The sequence below is a fragment of the Gallus gallus genome, chromosome Z (genome assembly GCF_016699485.2).
Source record: "Gallus gallus isolate bGalGal1 chromosome Z, bGalGal1.mat.broiler.GRCg7b, whole genome shotgun sequence".
Lineage (NCBI taxonomy): Eukaryota > Metazoa > Chordata > Aves > Galliformes > Phasianidae > Gallus > Gallus gallus.
In genome coordinates, this window is record NC_052572.1 from 11,365,430 (window position 1) to 11,386,147 (window position 20,718).

Consider the following 20,718-nt stretch of genomic DNA (forward strand, 5'->3'; position numbering starts at 1 on the left):
ACAAGATCCTAAAAAGGCAGCAGCTTCCACATGGCTGCATGAAAACTTCGGTTCTCAATTGCTCTTGTTCTTTCACTAATATCCAGTGATTAGACTATGGGATAAGGCCTACAAAATAAGAAAGTGTGCCTAAAATTCTTACTTTTGGTGTAATTGTGTACTAAAACTGTAATCATATGAAATATATATGTTTATAGTTTATGGAAATTATCTAAAATTAGGCCCAGAAAGTATTTGATGAAAGTACTCTAGGCACTGTTTAGTGGCAATTTCCTTTTGTGACACAGTCATTATTCCAGTGAAGGCTAGTTGTCACATTTGCTTTTCACATTTGCTTGCACTAGTGAACAGTATCTATAAATAGCTGAAATATTTTTTCAAAAATTGTATATTAAAATTCTACCTGCATTTACTGCCACTACATATACGTTTTGCTAGTGTTTCTGTGCACTTTATTGTGCAGGGTGCATACGATATGTATTCAATTATTTCTAAACCACAAATAGGTTATTTAAAGCTGCAATACACCTCTATAGTAATTACTAAAAAAAAAAAAAAAAAAAAAAAAAAGGAAAAGAGAAAAAGAGAAAAAGAAAAAAGAAATCTAGTTCTATTCAAAATAGAACATTTTGAGCATTTGTCAAATTTAAACAGTTGTTTATAGGATTTAGCATGTAAAGATGTCGGTATCATGTTTGCATTTAGCAATAGCAATAATTGTTTAATTACTTTTTACTACATGCAGTTTGTCTTGTTTCAGAGGAATATTTTTCCTTTGCAAAGGAAAAGAAGTATCTTAACTGTTGGTAGAATTCTGAATAAATTTTAGCTTCCAGGAAAAAAAAAAAAAAAAAAAGTATGGGTTTTTGGTGAGGGGAGGCTTTACCCCACAGAAGAAAATAGCATTTTGGAGCAGTGAATTTAGTTGCAGCAAAACTGTACCTGCACAGCTCTACTAGCTAAATACCACTGTGTGCTGACACACTTAGGAAGATACTGCCTTCATACAAGTAAGCTGCCACAGTAAGTATTTTTATGGTTTCCCCCCTAAAAAGCTGTAGCAATTACAGAAAGTGTTATAAACCATATCTAGTTTAGCATATCCATATTTCATGATTGTGATTCTTATAAATTTGGTTTCACTGTTCTCAGATGTCTATCTGCTTTTATTTTTGTTTTGGAATGCCTTCAGGTTTGTTTCTTTCTTTGTTTTCTACTGCAGCAAAGTTCCGTTAAAACTGATCTGTGATTGGAAGGAATTATTTTTTAATGGAAACTCAATATATGAAAAAGCCTCAATTAAAACTTTGCCAAGTGAACCAAGCCCAGAACAACTTCTGGAGTTGAATAAAATGGATCTATTAGATGAAAAAGATTATGATGAATACAAGGTAGATGAAACTGATAGGCCATAATGGAATATAATACACCTTGATTGTTCATAATTGTAAAAATTTCGTTGTAATGTTACATTTTGTTCTTTCAGTAGTTTATGACATCAGAATTTGACATGCATTTTCTTTTCATTACATGAGGTTCTACTGGAAATATATGGCTATTCTGTATGTCAGTAGCAGCAGAGAGCTGCTGCAATTTTAAAACATTTAAAATTTAATGCTTACATATAACATTAATTGTATTTATGTACTGAGTAAGTAAGATAAACAAGGAAATTACTGTGCAATTAATTTTAGCTAATTGGAATTTGAAAGTGTGGTTAATGCTACCACATTTGAAAATGTGAGGAGACGAGCAAAAACAAGTGAGAAGAATACAGTGTCTATTATAAAACCGGGTAGTCTTAATTCCATTAATTTTGAATAAAAGTTTTTTAACAGGAATTATTGGTTTGGGTGATCTATTCTCAGACAGCAGCTTTCATAAAAATTAATTTAAATGGCTGATATTTTGGTAGACCGTCTGTTAGAATACAAATAAAATAATTAAAATATTTCTTCAACTTTATGATACTTTTTATAATTTCAGATGTGAAAGATGAAGGGTGAATATTGCCCTGTTATAATTAAAAACTATTGTACAGTATTTTCCAAATTACAATATTGCTGATGATTTCTTTGCAAACAAACAAACAAACAAAACAAAACAAAACAAAAAAAAACCCACAATCATAAGACCAGTATTTTCAAAAAATCTGTTTAACTATAATACATGTAAATCATTGCAAATAACCTGTCTTTTGAAGCTTTGGGAAATTATAATCACAATGTGTTTGTGTTCTTACCAACTCCCTGAACAGACTTGTATCTTTCTTTTGCAGTGAGTCTGATTTTTTGTTAGGAGCTGTGGTAAATGCCTGACAGCTGAATTATCTTTGGTGTCAATCTTAAAATATGTTTTTCTGATTAATTATAAGCTACTTATTCATACCAGATCAACTCCCTTTCAGTGTGGAAAAAAAATGGGAAGAAAAAGAAAACTGATTATTTTCAGTCATATTATTATTTGTATTGCAGAATCTAGTAGTCTTCTTTCAGTATAAGGCCAGTAATGGTGTTAAACATTTCCTGACACATTTAAAGCATCTTTTTCATTACCAGCCTATTTCAAATGTATATTCATGTACTTATTCTTTTCCAGACGTTATTGGTCTTGCACTTTTCTGAATGCATATTAACCAGAAATAATACCTTGTGACTTGTGTAAAATTGTTGGCACCAATCCACACTCATGTCATCTGAAAACCAAAGTGAACAGCTAATACCTTCAGACTATTCTATCTTGAAATTGTATTGTCTGGGCATTCTGGCAGTGCTTATCATGATTTCTTCACCTAAGAAAAAAGCCCAGCACTGGAAACCTGGCATGTGTCAAGAATAATAAGTTTTTTTATTAAGAATGCTGAGTTAAAGAAACATATTTGATAAAATAAAAGGACAAAAGTATGCACTATCGGTCTGTTGCACATTCCACAATAGAATAAGCCTGGAAATATTTGGAAACTACCACAACATCACTTATGGCTAATCACTTAATAAATTAATACAATTCATGAAAAAGAAACATAACAGTAGGCACCACCCACAATATTAAATAATTTCCAATTTTATTTGAGAGTGTTGACCAGGAATTAGGTAACTCTGTCCTGGATACCTGCAAACTTGTTTCTGACTGGTAACCTAGTTTAACTAAGGACAGGTATGGTCCAGCAATCTTCTGATTAAAAAGGCAAGAAGTTTGAAAGGTGAGTACTTCAAATAAGAAACCCACCCCATTTAGAATTCATTTGTACTACAGGTTGGATAGAATTTTAAAAAATTGATCTCTCACTTCTCATAATTTTTAAGGAAAATAGTTCAAGGCTTGAACTCAATAGTTTAAGGAAGATAGTTCAAGGATTTGATCTTTTTTTTTAAACTAATCTTTTCCACAACTTATTAAGAAGTACACCCTCTGAGATATTTTAGGGAGGAGATATTTTAGAGCTCAGAAATACTTTTTTTCTGGTTTTAACTGATTAAATATACGTCGTATTCTCATTTAGTGTAATGGTAAGTTACATGGTATTAGATTACCTAATGCATATATGTTCAAAGTAAACTCTGTTAGTAGAATATATGCTATGGCAATATATAACTTATGATTACAAGGTCTGAAAAAATGCATATTCTACCTAGAACATGAATGTGTATAATATTATATTTCAGTGGAACTTTGAATGAAACTATATGTTGCTGTTCATGGTAATTAAATATTTAATTTATAGAATGATAGAATAGTTTAGATTGAAAAGGATTTAGTGGTCATGTAATTCAACCTCTTTGCTCAAAGTGGATCTGACTTCCGAATAGATTGCTCAGCATCTTTTCTGGTCAGCTATCAAATATTTTCAAGGATGGGGCTCCCTGTGCAATCTGTGCCTGTTCTTATCTACCCTCATTGTGATTTTTTTTTCTTTTTTTTTTTTTTAAGTTGAAATTTCTTTACTGCTACATCTGACTTTGCCTCTCAACCCTTTACTGTACACCCTAAATGAACCAACAAGCCGGAATCTAATTGGGATTATTAATACCCCACGTATCTAGCAAACAGCTGTCTACAGTAGTACCATTTAAGAATAACTGAAACAGAACTAGTATTTTCCTGCATATTAAAATGTTCTTATTGTAGCCTAAACAGGACATGTCGTTCATAGCACTTTTGTAGTGTTTTAGGGTTCGATAACACCGTGGCAAAAGATGTGTTAAATTTTTCTGACAACATCCTTCTATTTAAGATTCTTATGATTCTGTCTTGTTGGGTATTGTTTTGTTTTGTCATCACTATTGAATGTGTGTTAGACAGATAAATATATTTTAAATCTTTGTTCAAATTTTCAAATATGTGAGTGTGGTACTGGGCAATAATAGTGTCCGATCTCTGGAGTGCTGAATGCTAGGATAATGGGTTTATATTCCAAAAATGTATAGCTGATTCATTTGGTTGTATTAGTGAGATGACTTTTCATGTTTATGGGATTTTAAAAAATGATTCTAGACAACTGTAAAAATGATTGTAGGAGTACTCATCTCTCAGCTAGGTCTTAGTGAATAGCAGTAAGAGCTTAATGATTATGACAATTAAAATATTTTAATTTTAGTACTGTTCAGATTTGGTTATTATATGATTATTTATATAATTATGTATATATAGAAAGATGAAATACAACATATATTGCCTAACTGCTTGATAATTTATTTATACAGAATATGACAGGGGAATGGTGCCCAACTGAAGAGAACAGAGAAAATAAATCTCTTAATAATAACATATTGGGTCATGTTCTTCATAGACTGATGGAGATTTTCTATCCTTCAAAACCCAGATGTACACTACCTGTACTTCCTTCATTTCCCATCAAGGGATGTATTCTGGGAAAAGTTTTTAGTGGAAAAACTACCTGTGTAAAGTTTCTTGAAAAAGGTAGAGTTTTGTTTATCTTTTCACCTAAAAGTCTTTAAAATGTTTTATTGCTTTTAAAGTTGACTCTTACAATGAAGTTTGTTTGCGCAAATCTTTTCATTACTGATCCTTGAACCTCAAATGCAATCGTATTTTAGTGAGGTTCCTTTCAAGTCATTCATTCATTATCTTCCAAAATAAGATTAAAAAAAGCTGACCTCTCACATAGTGTTGTTATAATATTTCTTCTGCATTTCTTGAGAATTTAAAAATGCTTTTGATTTCTCTGAAGATGTTTGTTATTGAAGAGACTAGCAGATGTATATCATGTTGTGAATGCAGTGGTTACAGAGAAGAGACAGTGGAAATAACTTGCATGAAAAGTCCAAATAAAATGAATTGTACATTCCTTCACATGTTGTAATGCTGTCCTCTAATTACTGATTTAATTTCATTAATAGTCTCTCTTTATGTATGCTCAGCTCAAACTATAAAGCTATCTAATTTTTGTGTGTATTAGTTTGCGATATTCAGGTACTGTCTGTTGATACTCTGGTTCAGGAGGCCATCCAAGCTTTTCTTAATAATGAAATGAAAACTGAACACAGCTTGATTTCACAGGAAGCAGAGAGTTCTGCAAAACAATACAAGGTAAGCATTTTTGTTAACTTTGGCTTTGGCTCTCACAGGGAAAAGAGAGTGGTGTTTATAAGGAAAAAAGTATATTGTTTCAATTTCTTACTCAATTTCAGACTTAGAATTAAGTTTTTTTCTTAACAGACTTCGAGGTTCATCTTCAAGTGACAGATTTGTTTTCTTGTATTGTGTAGTTATCTTTTTCTAATCTATTTATTTTCCTAACTGATAAAAGGTCCAGAGGAACTTCTCAGAAACATCAATGAAATATCTAACAGACACATTTACTAATGGAACCAAAGGTATTTGTGTGTGTGTGTGTGAATATACAAATTTAAATTACATTTCATATAATTTAATTCTTATTAAATTTAAATTACAATTCCCCTTTCTCCTGTCCACTTGAAGTAGAATCCATGACATCTGAGTTTTCAGAATAGTTTCCTATATGAATTTTGTGTTTCTGAGCATTCCTAGTGTTTGGGAGAAGCAAGTCCAGACTGCTCCATACAAGAAGGTGAGCTAGGAGGTGATGCCAGTATAAGTCTGGCAGGGACAACACTTCACCACTAGAAAGTGAACATATTGACGAAAGGATCAGATCTAGAGACAGTGACCAGCATAAGCATCAGTCTGATGATAAATGTACTGATGCGGTAAATGTGAGGTTGAGCGAGAAAGTCAGGTCAAGAAATATGAATGAGAGTCGGAAGTGCTGACATGATTGCTGTGTGGCTATAATGCACCACAGACAGGGTCTAGGTTAAAAGCTTCATTTTGAAAGGAAGGTGAAGCAAGCCCTCTCTTTTCCTCGCTTTACCTTTCTTTACAACAGCTCTTAACAACAAAGGAACTGATACTGGGCTCAATCAAGTAAACTCACAATCAGAGAATGGTTGAGGGTGGAAGGAACATCTGAAAGTCACCTAGTCACCTAGACACTTTTCAAGGAAGGTTCAGTATTACATATTGTTCAGCACCATGTTCACTTGGGATTTAGACTTTTCCAAGTATGGAAACTCCACAATCTCACTTGGGTGACTTGTTCCAATTTTCTATAACCCATACAGTTCATATTTTATTATTTAAATATAATTCAGTGTGTTTCAGTTTGTTACCATTGCCTCTTGTCCCTTTTTTACTTGGCATCACTGAGAAGATTGTGGCTTCATCTTTACTTCCCTCCCTTAGATATTTACAAACACTGACTAGTTTTCACTCAGGACTTCTTTCCCTGGGCTGAATTATCTGAGCTCTCAGCCTCTTCTTGTGTGTTAGATATTCTAATGTCTTAGTAATTGTTATGGCCTTTTTCTGGATCTGCTGGTCTGCAGGTCTTTCTTGCTCTGGGGAGCCCAGAACTGGACACAACATTCTAGATATGATCTCCTTGGGGCTGAGTATAGGGAAAGTACAACCTCCTTGTACATTAAGAACACAATGGTGTTCTTAATGTAGTCCAAGATGCTGCTGGCCTTCTTTAATGCAAAGATGTGTTTCTGGCTCAAAATGAGCTTGTCCTGGAAGCCCTTCTCCCAGTCAGCATCAGGCTTTCATTTCCAGTAGTCTTCATTTTGCTGTGGAGATACCTATAAATGTTCTGGTTTTGACCATATGCAAGAAAGTGTCTTTTTCCCATGAGAGCACTGAAACAGGTTGTCTTCATCAGTAGTTTCTGTCACTGGAGGTTTTTGAGACTGGTAAAGACTTGAGTAATGTGGTCTGACATTCCAGCTGATGTTTTTTTACCATACAGTTGAACTGATCTCAAGAGGTTGTTTGCAACTTGAATTTTTCAGCGATCCTATGATTCTAATAATTGCAAATTCCTTCTGTTTTAATTTGGTCAGAGAACAATAATAAGACTTGGATTTTTATTATTTAGCTATAGTAAGAAATACTACACATGTAGAATTGTTAAACTTTAAAATGTACCTATTTTAGGTAATCATCCTTTCAAAAAACACCCATCTGATCAGGCAACTGTATCAGACCACAAAGAGAATGACATATCCAAGGTTTGTATTCCATTTTAACTACTACAATAAAAATATACGTTATTTAGAATCTTAGAAAAATATAATCTTTAGAAAAATATAATCTATTTAGAATCAAACAACAGAATGGTGATACTATGTCACTGTTTTGCTTTTATTTATTGATCTAACTGCGATCATTTTCTGTGTGAAATATCAAGAGATTTTGTAAAAATCTATTGCTGGGTATATTGGTTAGTGTTATATATACAGCTAGAATTGTATGTAAGTGTCATCCTGTTTAATATCACAGTTATGTAAGATAAGGTACTTTCTATATAATTTCTGACATAGCAGAAATGTGATCTGGATGTTGCTGGTGCCACGCAAATAATTCAACCCATCACAAGGTTTCTTTTCTTTACATTCAAAAATAATTCTTAAGTTCTCTCTGACTTTATTTTTCTTGCTGTGAAATGTACTTGAAAAGCAAGTAAGATATCTATATAGACATTGATGTTAAATGTTGTTACAGAAAATTTAACTTCAAGCATTTTCTTAAGCCATCTGGAATCAAACCATCTCTGGGTTTAGAGTAGTGAAAATCAGAATAACATTAGGACAAGGGCACTTAATTTGTTTATTCTTTGGTTTTCATTATCTTTTAAAACTAATAATAGTATAGTACATTACTTTCAGAGCAGCCATAGCATAATCACATTCATTTTAACGGTGAATGTTTCAACACTGTGAACTTTTTTTCTTACATGTTCTTTTAACTGCACTCTTCCACAGCTATCTGTACGTGCTCAACTTGGTGCTGCATCTCAGAAATTGTTGAAGAAAGGAAAAAGTATTCCTGATGAATTACTAGTTGACATCCTATTGGAAGCCATTAAGTATGAAATTATGTAGCTTTTTTCCCCATCAGTTATTTAGAATGTAATTATCCATTTTTTAGGGCCAGATTCAGAAATTTCTCTTTAGTCAGTGTGTTATTGGAAAATTGGAGTGTGCTACTGGGAAAGTGGGACTGATCAATGATTTAATGCTCAGCCCTAAATTTTGCAGACATTACTGTACACCACTGGCAGTAAGTAAAAAAATAAACAACTATACACAGTCATTCAATGCAAGTAATGTCTATATTTTGTTTATCAGTTTTCAACTCTTCAGGATATGCTACTATTTTTTCTCCTAGGTTTAATGTGAGATACGTTATCTAAACATTCGTATTTCAGCAATTAAGTTACTTGTTTTTGTCTCTTCTTGCATGACAGAAAATTATCTCAAATATCCTCATGTACAATCAGCTCTTAAGTTCCCACATGAATGTCATTTAAGTTAAATTTACTCCCACTTGTACTTTAATGTTATAAAACTGCTTTTACTACTTGTTTTTTCAGTGCAGAAGTTGGCACTTTTTGAAAACAATGAAATTACATCTGATCACAGTACAGCTCTATAGAGATTGTTTTTGAAAACTTTCAAGAAGCAAATATTGTTTTGTTTATTGTTTTTAGCTCATTTTGATGCAGTTCTCTGCTCTAAAGTCCTTTGTTTCACTGTTTTGATCATGATGCTGTCTGTAATATTCTGTGTTCATCAGGATATCTCATGTACTGAGTTCAGAATAAAAGACTACTAGAACAAGCACTTCCTTAGGTGTTAATTTTATGCTATCAATTTTTCTCTACAAATGTCATTTTTCATTTACTTTTAGGCAAACACCACCAGAGAAAGGATGGATTCTGGATGGATTTCCAACGACAATTAATCAGGCAAGGCTATTTGAAAAAGCCTGTACAGGGATTGATCCAGATGAAACAGAAGCAAAATATGTGAACTGTGGAAAGCTCTCACTTGTAACAAATCCTAGAACACCTAACAAGCCTCCTGTCACCTTACCAGCATTTGATGTTTCTATATTATTGGATATTTCAGACACCACAGTACTGAAACGTGTGGCTAGCTTGATGTGTAAGTTTCTATCTATATTTAAACAAAGTCAAATGACAAGCACATTTTGATGTGAGGCAAATATGAAGATTGTTATAAATATGGGAGCTTCTGAATTGTGAGAACTTTGCAATATGGTAGTAATTTGTGTATTTTAATTTTAAATATCAGTATTTGTATTTTTTTGTAATTACAAAGTTAGATTTTTTTTACTCTTCTTTTATTTGTAAGACCTCTTTTAACTTTGCTTGTCTGAAGCTATATGACTGAATATAAATAAGACATTAATCCCAAGCATTATTAAAGGTTTCACTTGTACTAAACAATTCCAGCCTTACATTATGCTAATTTGAGAAAAATAACATTATTTTGCTATTGCTTTATATCTCACATTATCTCATCCATTAATTTTGCCATATCATCTTGAACGCTTCCAAGTTATCCTGAATACTTACATTTGTTTCTGTCAAAGGCAGATTATAAGTATGCATATGCATGTGTGTTTGTGGGGTTCTTTTTGTCCTGAAATTTCACTGAAGCTGAGGTAGCACAGTGGCTAGTGTTAACTATCATATAAAGCAACACTTAGGAAAAATGTAACTTACAGCAGCTGCAGAAATATTATTCAGTGAGCACGTCCAAATACTGTTTTTATCCAGGTTTTTATTTCCAGACTACTTACTTTTCATTGCTATCGCTCATCTTGGTAAAATACAAGTTCTTTTCATATGTTTCCCATATTGTCCAGATTATAAGGGGGTTACTCTTCATTGTATTCACTGCAGCACTTACATAGCACAGGGCTTGAACTGAACATTGTTTATCTTTAGCTATTATGTGTTGGTAGGAATGTGAATAATGCAAAATTGTTGGAGGTTTTGCTAACTGTATCATCAAGATATATGTATTGGCACTAATATTCATGTTAATTTTAAGACTTTTTGTGCTAAAACACTTTGAAGATGTGACAGTACATGATATAGTATCAGGAATCCAAGGAAGATACTGTTTCTTAACGTGTCTTGTGGTCATAGAAAGAGTCAACAACAACAACACACACACAAAAAACAACAACAACAACAAAAACCAAAACCAAAAAAAAACAAAAAACAAAAAAACAACCAAAAAAACCCACCCCAATATTTGCTTATTTCTAATAAATTAAAGTAGTTTTTCAGTCTTCAGAAGTCTCTGAGAAAGAAGATACTTTGTCTTCAGATGCAGTGGTATATCTACCCATTGCTCTTTTGGAAAGGAGTAGTTACTTCAAGGAAGATTCAGGTTAGACTGGAAAAAAACAGAAACACCTTCAAACTGTAAGAATATATATGTCTGAAATAGTCCACCCATCACATCTCTACAACTACAGCTTTCAATGACTGCAAAGTATCAATCGGGAAATGTAGTGGTATACTTGACTTTGCATTCAAATGGAAGTCTCCATGTCCTTACCCAGCTCTATTTAGTATTCCATGTCCTTACCCAGCTCTATTTAGTATTTCTCTGATTTATTTCTGTCCTTTCCTTTCTTTGGGGAAGCTTTTAAATTTTTAAAGGAGGAGATGTAACGTCAAGGATATCTAGTAGCTTTCTTTTAAAGTAGTTATCTTATTTAGGTCCAGTAGCTACCTTTTCAACATATGCTCATATGTGCTGTTTTCCACACAGCAGATAAATCAAAGCCCTCTGAAATTGAACAGGAGGACAGCAGTCAAAATTCAGATGTTAAAATCGTAGAAGAGAAGACTGACTTAGCAAGGGACCAGGTGCTGCATAGGTATGTTATCTTAAGTCCAGAAAAGTTACTTCAGCCACACGGTTATGCATGTAATTAATCTGAAGATCATAAGTGCTCTTTGACTGCACATGCCTTATGTTAAGATTTTACTTAAGAATTTCTCTGATTGGAGTTCAAAGAGGTGCTTAGATTTTTGGTACAATGTAAATAATCCTAGAAGTTAGGAATTCTTATGTTTGGCTTTTCCAAGGTATTTTTTCAAGGAAAATTTCTTTTCCAGGTATGAATTGAAAAAACAAATATGTATGCATATAGATAGATAGATAGACAGACAGATAAATAGATATGTACTTCAAAGCAGCTCTTGTAGTTTTCTATATTTTATTATATCAATAGATCCTTTTTTTAAATTTATAATACTATTATTTAAATTTTACATGTAGAGGAAAATCCAGAGCACCAACTTTAGCTTTCAAATATTTGATAATATTAACTAGTTTAGACTATTATGTTATCAGTCATAATTATTTTAGTTGTGATGCAAGAAAACATAGATTTAACTTATGATAACTTATTGATGCTAGACTGAACATGAGCCAGCAGTGTGCCCAGGTGGCCAAGAAGGCCAATGGCATCCTGGCATGTATCAGAAATAGTGTGGCCAGCAGGAACAGGGAAGTAATTGTCCCCCTGTACTCAGCACTGATGAGACCGCACCTTGAGTACTGTGTCCAGTTTTGGGCCCTTCGCTGTAAGAAAACTTCGAGGCCCTGGAGCGTGTCCAGAGGAGGGCAACAAAGCTGGTGAGAGGTCTGGAGCACAGGCCTTATGAGGAGCAGCTGAAGGAGCTGGGATTGTTCAGTCTGGAGAAGAGGAGGCTCAGGGGAGACCTTATTGCTCTCTAAAACTACCTGAAGGGAGGTTGTAGTGAGCTGGGGGTTGGCCTCTCCTCTCATGTGTCTAGTGATAGGACTGCAGGGAATGGCTTCAAGCTGCGCCAGGGAAGGTTCAGGCTGGGTGTTAGGAAATACTACTTCTCTGAAAGGGTGGTCAGGCACTGGAATGGGCTGCCCAGAGAGGTGGTGGAGTCACCAACCCTGGAGGTGTTCAGAGAATGTTTGGATGTTGTGTTGAGAGACATGGTTTAGCAAGAACCATTGGTGATGGGTGAATGGTTGGACTGGATGATCCTGTGGGTCTTTTCCAACCATAGCAATTCTGTGATTCTATGATTCTATGATAATAAAGAGTAAGAACTATCTTCCTACTCTGAGGGGCTTTATGTGGTCGGTAATTGAATATCTTCAAAAGTACTGCCTGGATTTGCTTTAGTGTTGGGTTAGATATTACGGTCTTTCCTTTGTTTATTATTATTGGGAAAATATTTTATTTTCCTGTAGTTATTTCAGTAGTTCTATTTTAGAGGTACACATCAATATGATTTTTGCAGACTTTCAGGCTTCCTAGACACATGGCCAAAATTAGAGAACTGGTTTTCAGACCATCAGAATACTCTAGTGAAGGTCAATGCAGAGATGGAAGAAAGTACTGTGTGCAAAACTGTAAAGGAAATTCTGATTGAAGAAATTTACAAGAAGCAGAATAGAAGTAAGCTTTTCCTTTCCTACTCTTTACAGTTCATTAAGAAAAGACTTTGCTTTATATGGGTAACACTAATAATTAAAATATAAAACTGCGTGGAAAAACTAGCCATTTTCACCACACCAACAAAACTTTGGGGATTTATGAGTTACTGATAACTGCACTGGAATTCTGAAATTTTCTGTCATGTTTTTACATTTTCACAGGATATGGACCAATTTCACGTAGCTACGAAGATAATTAGAGAAAAGATTTCAGAATAGTTGAAAAGATTTCAAAAGTAATATGTCAGTTGGATATATTTAAATTCACCAAAGAATTACTAAATCCAGTCCTTTCTTCCAGATTTAAATATTACAGCTAGCATCTACACTGTGTGGGATAGCATAACAATGGAGTAGGAAGGATAATTTGCCATTATAAACATATTAATTTATCAGAAATGTAAAAACATGGATAACTCAGTGCACCTTATTTGCATCTTTTGGTGCATCATATTGCATGTTTCTTCTCAGTCCGTACAATTAACATAGGTACATACAACCCCATACAATAGAATTATGTAAAAAGAAGGGAAAAAGAAGAATTCCAAAGAAAAAGTTGTATCAAGTAAACCAGGATCAGATTTTTAATAACTATTTTCTTTTCTTTGGGATTATTAGAAGAAAGACTTGATGTGGCCTTCACCACATTATTCTTTCTCAAGTCTCACATGGAAATCATAAGTGCTTTTGACTGTTCATTAATTAAGCAGAGTCCTTGAAATCATGATAGTTTTAATGAATCTCAGAATTGTATCAATACCACTGACCTTGCTTTACCTGGTAAAGAATGTTCTGTATAGTCATACTAAATCACTGTGTTACTGTTTCTCTTACAGTGATGGTTTTGGAAAAGTAGCAATCCTGCAAAATACAATCTGACTGGAAACAGATTTCTAATAATTATGGCATCACATATTTGATCAGCGTATGTTCTAATGAAAAATACTCAAATAATGAGATTCTGAATCTGTTATGTTAGTCTGAATTTGTTAGATTAGCATAAATGTCTATTTCTGTTTACTGATACTTAAAATATGTATGGAGGTATTAATTGTATGTTCATACACAAGGGTATGTACAAGAAAAATCACCAGAAGAAAAGGCTTTGCCAGTTACACCTCAAGATCTGCTTTCCCCTGTTTCTGTGACACCACTGATTAAGCCAGGAACAGATGAATGGATTTATGTAGATGAACCACTTCCAAAGGTACCTTAATTCATGATTAAAAGTATTAGATATCAAAGTATATATTTACCTTTGTGTTTTGTGCATATTCTACCTAAACTTTTTTTTCTCAGCACATTATTAAATATTTTTTTTTCAGTAAGAAGTACACTAGTGCTGTGTAATAAATACCTTGAGATACAAATAGTTTTTCCTACCCAAATATATAGGAAAGAAACCCACTTGAAAATTTTGGTCATTGGCATTTGCTAAATTCTTCACAGTGATGTTGAAGAACAGCACACAAAGGCCAAAATAAAAATACTTTTTGATATAACAAATACATGCACAAACTTACTGGAGTCAGGTCATGACCCATCTACTCAGGTTTTTGTCTTTGGCAATGGCTGGGCACTGGTACTGGAGAAAGAATGTAGGAATGGCAAGAGCGTGCACTGATATTTCTCCTAGGATACTTTCCTCTAACACTCTCCAAGACATCTTTTTATCTCCTAGTAAAGTGAAATTTATGGGATTCCTGAGGTAAGTTTATATGTACATCTTTGTATTCAGTAAATCTCAACAGAATTTTTTTTGAAGCAATTTACTTCATAGTCTCTATTGTATAGCCTGTATAATTACACTTCTTATGAGGAGAATAGAAGTAACACTTTGCTTACTTACTTACTTCATTCACTGGATGACCCTAAGTTCTTGTATTGTATGATTCAATGAATAGTAGTTCCGTATTCACCCTGTGAAGATATTCGTGATGTTACAGGCATCTATTACATAACCCTTCTTCATTTTGCCTCAGTGTTGCATTTCAAATCAAGGCATAAAGTTAACTCTGCTCATGCAGAAGCAGTTCAATATATTCAGTCATGACTTTTGCCTTTTGGTCTGTCTGTTCTAGTTTTACTGATTTTTTTATTTTTTTATTTTTTGGATGGGTAGATGGGACTGCATGCAGTAATTGAGATAAAGATTTGAAGGATTCTTAGTGATGCTTTGTATTTTGTTCTATATTTCTGTTCCTTAAGTATACCAGTTTTGACTTTATGACTGCAGTAAACTGGCATATGCTGTGAATCTCTTTCTGACTCATTTAAAGTCCATAACTCAACTTGTTGGGTTTCCACTTGTCATGCACTTCTTTGGCACTGTTTGACAGTCAGTCAGTAAAGTGTCGCTTTTGAAACACTGGACAGTCACTTAATTTTTACTAGTTTAAACAGTCATGTACTGCCTAACAACTTTCTGAATTTATGACTGTATCAAAAAACACAGATATCAGCAGTATTTTTGGGGAACTTCCTGTTCATTTTGAATACTGCCACATTTTTTTCAAAGAAATGCACAGGCTCATGATTTGTTGGTACAGCTTATAATTAGTTGATAATGATTCTAAAACAAAATAAATACACAGTGAAACAAGTCAGTACTATGACATCATGAAATAATCTGTTATTTGCTAATGATAAATGTAAATGAGTTGCCAAGACATGTATTAATTTTTATGTTTTTTAAAATATTCACAGGAGATACCTGATTTTTTAGTACCTTATTGGGAAATGGTAGAAAATGTGTATGTGAATACCATCAAAACTGTACTTAGATGTCTACGGGACGAACAGTACTCTGTGATATATTATTTAGCAGATATTAGGTAAGTAGAAATAGCTTAGTATTTCAATATCTATATTGTATATTTTTCCTTTGCCATTCTATCTGTTTCGTAACATTAGTTTTACCATAATTTACAGAAAAAATTTCCAAGATTATTTAAAGCATCCAGATCATAAGCAGGAGTTTGTATCTCAGTGGCAGTCAGATTTTAATTCAATTCCTGATGACCTGCGGGAAGATGAGGAAACAAAAGCAGAACTACACCAAAGAGTAACTGTAAGTAAATTGAAGAAGAAACGCTAGGACCTATAAAGCACTATCCAGGTTAAAACAAAAATGGAATGGAGCCTTGTAAATAGAATAATGTTTAAGCTGTGACTTAATTTCTGAGAACTGTTTGTATTGCACATCCCTTTTCTTCTTATATTTGCATTAGTTATCAAACCATTTAAGTGGAAAGTCACTGGTACTGTTATGAGCTTAACTATTTGTGTTCTAATTCTATGTCTGTCTTAGATACCTCTCTGCCTGGGGAAAGCAATGCAGCCTGACTCTGTCTTCTATATTTATCATAGACCTCTAGATTATTCTGTCAGGCTGATTTGTAAAGCTGTTTTCTGTCATCTCTCTGTAATCATGCAAGTCTTGGACCAGGCTTTGACATTTTTATAACAATTTAGAAGAAACAACACCTTCAATAAATGTGCTCGTGCATAGGCAAAAATATAGTTTTTAATAGTAAAAAAAAATGTATTTACACTTTTTTTCATAGTTATTTATCATATTTTATTTTGTATTTTAGGACTTAAGAGATCTTCTCTGGGATATCTGTGATAAAAGAAGGGAAGAAGCAGAGCAAGAACGTACTGATATCATGAATGATGGCTGGTTGCGAGATCATAAAGGGATTGCAATAAACCATTTTTTTTCACTTATGCAGGTATGGTACAGAACTCTACTATGGAGTCTGTAATGGAAGGAGACAATGAATTAGATTTGGAAGACAGTAAGCTTCAGAGGAGTTTCACGTGTTTGACTCTGAATATGTTAGGAATCAAAAATTAGATGAGCTCATACTTCTTCTAACTTTACCTAGAATACCTAGAGATGTTTAGCCTAGAGACCAGGAGTAGATGGCATTCCTCCTGTTTTACCATTTAATAGGCAGCAAACTTTAAGAAAAATACAATTACTGTGTTCCACTGTCATGCATTTTCAATGTGTAATGCTTAGTGCTGCTTTTTCAGTTTTATCAGCCCAGTGAGTTACTTGAATTTTGTATCAGAGATATTAGAACTGTTTATACTTCTGTGTTCATACTTACATCAGCTCTTTTTTTATGGATTACAAAATTTGCTGCTGTTGTAGACCTACCTGCTGCTAAGGTTGTCTTGTATTTCCCAAATCAAAAAATTATATCAGTTACAACTTGAAATTTTACCTACAATCTAAAATAAAAAGTTGCAAGGCCTTTTTTTTTGGGAAAATTATGTCTGTTTTTCTTGAGAAAATTTATTCAAATATTTAACAAGTAACTTTTTAATGAAACCATCTTCACTTTATTGGATCTCTCCTTCCTCATGTTAAGCCTTTCCTCTCATTCATCCAGACTGTGAATTACTTCAGTTCCTGAAGTAAAGTAAGATATATTTCCCTGTGACTGCCATTGTAGGTGCATAAATTGGACTTGATGGAATGGAATCGACAGGCTTATCTGTAAATGGAGTGGCCTTGTTGTGAAAGCTTGGGCAACTTTAAAGAAGGCAATGAAAAAATTTAAATGCATGCCATGTTATGCTAATTCGGTTGAAAAATCAGGCTTAACCACCTTTGGCTAGGCTCCAAGCCCTTTAATTCTGTTGCATTTTTATAGGCTTATCAATCAAGGGATTGATTATCCCTTATTTTATCTGTTGGAGTACCTTATTTTATCACGTTGAAGTAATCTAAGTAAAATTTCTGAAATATTCATCTGCAATAGCATCAAAATTATTAACTCTATTTTCAAAGAGCCTAAATAAAGCCATAAATAAAGACTAAGACCACTGGGTTAAAAAAAAAAAAAAAAAAGGTCAAAATATCAAATAATTTTTTACTACCCTGTAATTAGGCTGTAGATATGGCTTTCTATTTAAAAACTTTATCTTAAAATATATGCATAAATAAACAAAAGTAAAATAACATCACAGTGGCAGAAGAGTCATTTGAGACAACTAATGTATTAAAAATATATATTTATGTTTTCCCTCCCCAAAACACCCCTACTTTTTACTTTCATAGCCTAGTACATATTCCACAAATTAAATAATAAAATGAATAATTAACACTGAAACTGCAAAACTAAAAATGTAAATTATATGTTACAGTTTTGTTTGAGAAACAGTCAAAAATAGACTTCCTTGGTCTTGAGCTCTACTTCTGTGGGTTTTTCTGTGGGAAGTTAAATGTATTCCCCATGTGGTTCTGTTACTGCACAAACAATAGATCTGTGTAAATTCTGCTTAAGAATGCCTTAACTTTAGCAAGGTTAAATCAGATTACTTTCCACCTTTTTCTGTGCACTGTCGTAATAGAAGATATTTTCTCCTTAGCTTATGGATAAGAGCTGTTTTATACCACAAAGATTTTATTCTTTGTTTTGTGAATGTGGTTTTGTGCATTTTCCCATGAATATTTAGTACTGTTTTGGCAGTTAGAAGCTAACATTTGTCTGTATCAATAAATCAAAACCTGACAGGTGTTAAATGTTTTTTGAATCTTACTTGATTTCTCCTGAGAGAATTCGCAGAAAAAGATCTTCAAGATACTTTGCTCTGTAAAGCCTGTTGATTTCTTTGACATGGATAAACTGTATTTTACATTGCTCCATCCCTTAACTCTTTATTTTATGTTAACAAGGATTTTGATTATTTCAAGCAAAGCAATTTCTATCATTTGTTGGTATAGGTATACTTGCCAGTATAGAAATAAATATATATCCAATATATTATATTTAAATTTAATGTGTCAAACATTATTTATTGTATATATTTTTTCCTATTCTAACAAGATTTTTATTATTGTTAGAAATACTTGTGTGAAAATTAAGAAAGTAAATTTTGAAGACATTATTGATGTGAGTACAAATGTGCATTAAATACACTATAAAAATTTAAACAAATGTAGTTGTTCGTTGTTCTCCCAGTAACGCTTATTATTTGGAATTGTTTTTGCCATTATGTATTTAAAAATGTAATAGAACTTCTTTGAACTTCAGTCTTTCTGTCCTTTCTTACTGAGGTTGAAGTGGATCGTTTCCAAGATACAAAGAGACTTCTTCATGACTATTATAGAGCAATGGAAGGAAAAATCCCAACAGAGGACAGACAAAGTTTTACTAGACTTCCATTGCTAGATATTATTGATAAAGAGCAGCAAGAAGATCAGAATGAATCAAGAAGGTAGAAGTACACTGTTAGTTATACAAATTTCAACAATTATAATGTAGTCATAGATTTGTGGGTATATGTGGAAATAAATGTGGGTATATTTCAAAGAACAGGGAAATAAGATTGTTTAAATAGTGATTATAGTTAAATGTCTGATATTGAATCATCTTGTAGGTTTAATTTATCCTTAAATTTTGACTGATTAACTCTCATTATTTTCACTCGTACATCTCTGAATTATAAAGTATTTTTAAAGCTGCCTTAGAAAGAAATTTGCTGTAGGAATATTTCCTACTTCCCTCTGTATTGCTGACAGCTTTCATCACAGTTATCACAAAGCTAACTTAAATATTATTTTAGAATATCAATAGGCTTTAAATCTGAACAGACAAACATAATTAAATGTGTAAATCAGAACAGCCTAGAAAGTGTAAATCAGAACAGCCTAGAAAGACTCACTGAAATTAATTCTATATTAAAGGTAAGGGATACTGTTAAATAGTTTCACAAGATCAAAAATGCTGTCAATAGCAACACGTTTTGTAATAACTTACATGTTATTTAGAAAGTAATGAGGTTATGCTTCTAGCTTATTTGGAATATATAATCAAATCATACAGTCATTTGACTTTGTTGCGTCCATCTAATGTTACCCCTCAGTCTTTAAACCAGCCAATTTTCCTGTCATTCACACATTTTACCACTTTTGGTCATAAGGTAAATTCATCCTTTTTCTATTACTGCAGCAGATTTTGCAAATAGCATTCTCATTCTCTTGACATATCCTCTAATGTATATATATTTATGTAATAAATTACCTCTTTACAAAGGGGGAAGTGATCTATGCCTTATATTTTATTTTCCAGGATTCCTCTAGTTTCTTATAAACTGCCTTCACCAGAAACAAATATTACTAAGTCAAAAAGCAAGGGAAATCTACTGAAGAGTGTTAAGGATGAGAATTCTTCTGAAAATGTAGTGGTCGCTCTTGGGAAAGATGAAAATGTTATTCGTGATACGTGGCAAACAGCAGTAACAGCAGTATCAGATATGGTAGGGACTGTTTTATTTAAATAAATATTTATGGGTAAGACAGTCAAGGCCATCCATTCAGCATGCATGTAGGCTAGACATGCAGCCTTTACTATGTGTATCTTAGTTTCACATCTATTACTGAAACACAGAAGAGTTTTCAACTAGCAATTATGCCTCAAAGTTAACCTCATCTACTATTTTTTCCATTGAAAATATTTGCATTTCTATAAGAAAGGTGTTAAGATCTGTGTATTTTCAGAACAGCAGAGCCTTTGTATTTTCATTCTGCACCCTATCAAATACTTTGAATTTTGGTTCTATGTATTTGCTTTTTCCATGAGAAAATTTTCCCTTTTTCCTCAGTAGAAATATATGAAGGACATGTTTAATCATGGGATGCAACTATTACTCAAAATTTCCACAACTTCAAAAGCTGTGTTTACATTCTCTTTTATACATAATTTAATTATGTTGTTTTTCAAATGGTTGATTCCAAGGCTGTTTTTTTTTCTTCTCATTTTGGTCATTTTAAAACACATAGACTTTTGCACTCTTACAGTGTAGCTAACATTCTTAGACTTCACATCTGACTCTTGTATTTCATACT

General features: G+C 33.1%; 1 protein-coding gene across 10 annotated transcripts in view; it reads left to right on the forward strand.

Moving 5' to 3' along the window:
* The window catches only part of SPEF2 (sperm flagellar 2), a 51,376-nt gene that overhangs the window by 16,341 nt on the left and 14,317 nt on the right, over window positions 1–20,718 (forward strand). For 9 of the 10 annotated variants that reach the window (XR_005843251.2, XM_040656520.2, XM_046905978.1 and 6 more), the window contains 15 exons: window positions 1,223–1,391; window positions 4,704–4,920; window positions 5,420–5,550; window positions 5,771–5,837; window positions 7,480–7,553; window positions 8,307–8,410; window positions 9,235–9,491; window positions 11,139–11,247; window positions 12,659–12,816; window positions 13,925–14,061; window positions 15,561–15,688; window positions 15,786–15,924; window positions 16,451–16,588; window positions 18,928–19,088; window positions 19,943–20,129. Coding sequence is in view for 9 of the 10 variants with exons in the window: in XM_040656520.2 (XP_040512454.1) it covers window positions 1,223–1,391; window positions 4,704–4,920; window positions 5,420–5,550; window positions 5,771–5,837; window positions 7,480–7,553; window positions 8,307–8,410; window positions 9,235–9,491; window positions 11,139–11,247; window positions 12,659–12,816; window positions 13,925–14,061; window positions 15,561–15,688; window positions 15,786–15,924; window positions 16,451–16,588; window positions 18,928–19,088; window positions 19,943–20,129 (2,176 nt within the window). In the remaining variant the exon portion in view is untranslated. The remainder of the gene's footprint in view (window positions 1–1,222; window positions 1,392–4,703; window positions 4,921–5,419; window positions 5,551–5,770; window positions 5,838–7,479; window positions 7,554–8,306; window positions 8,411–9,234; window positions 9,492–11,138; window positions 11,248–12,658; window positions 12,817–13,924; window positions 14,062–15,560; window positions 15,689–15,785; window positions 15,925–16,450; window positions 16,589–18,927; window positions 19,089–19,942; window positions 20,130–20,718) is intronic. The other variant, XM_025144811.3, reaches the window with a different exon arrangement.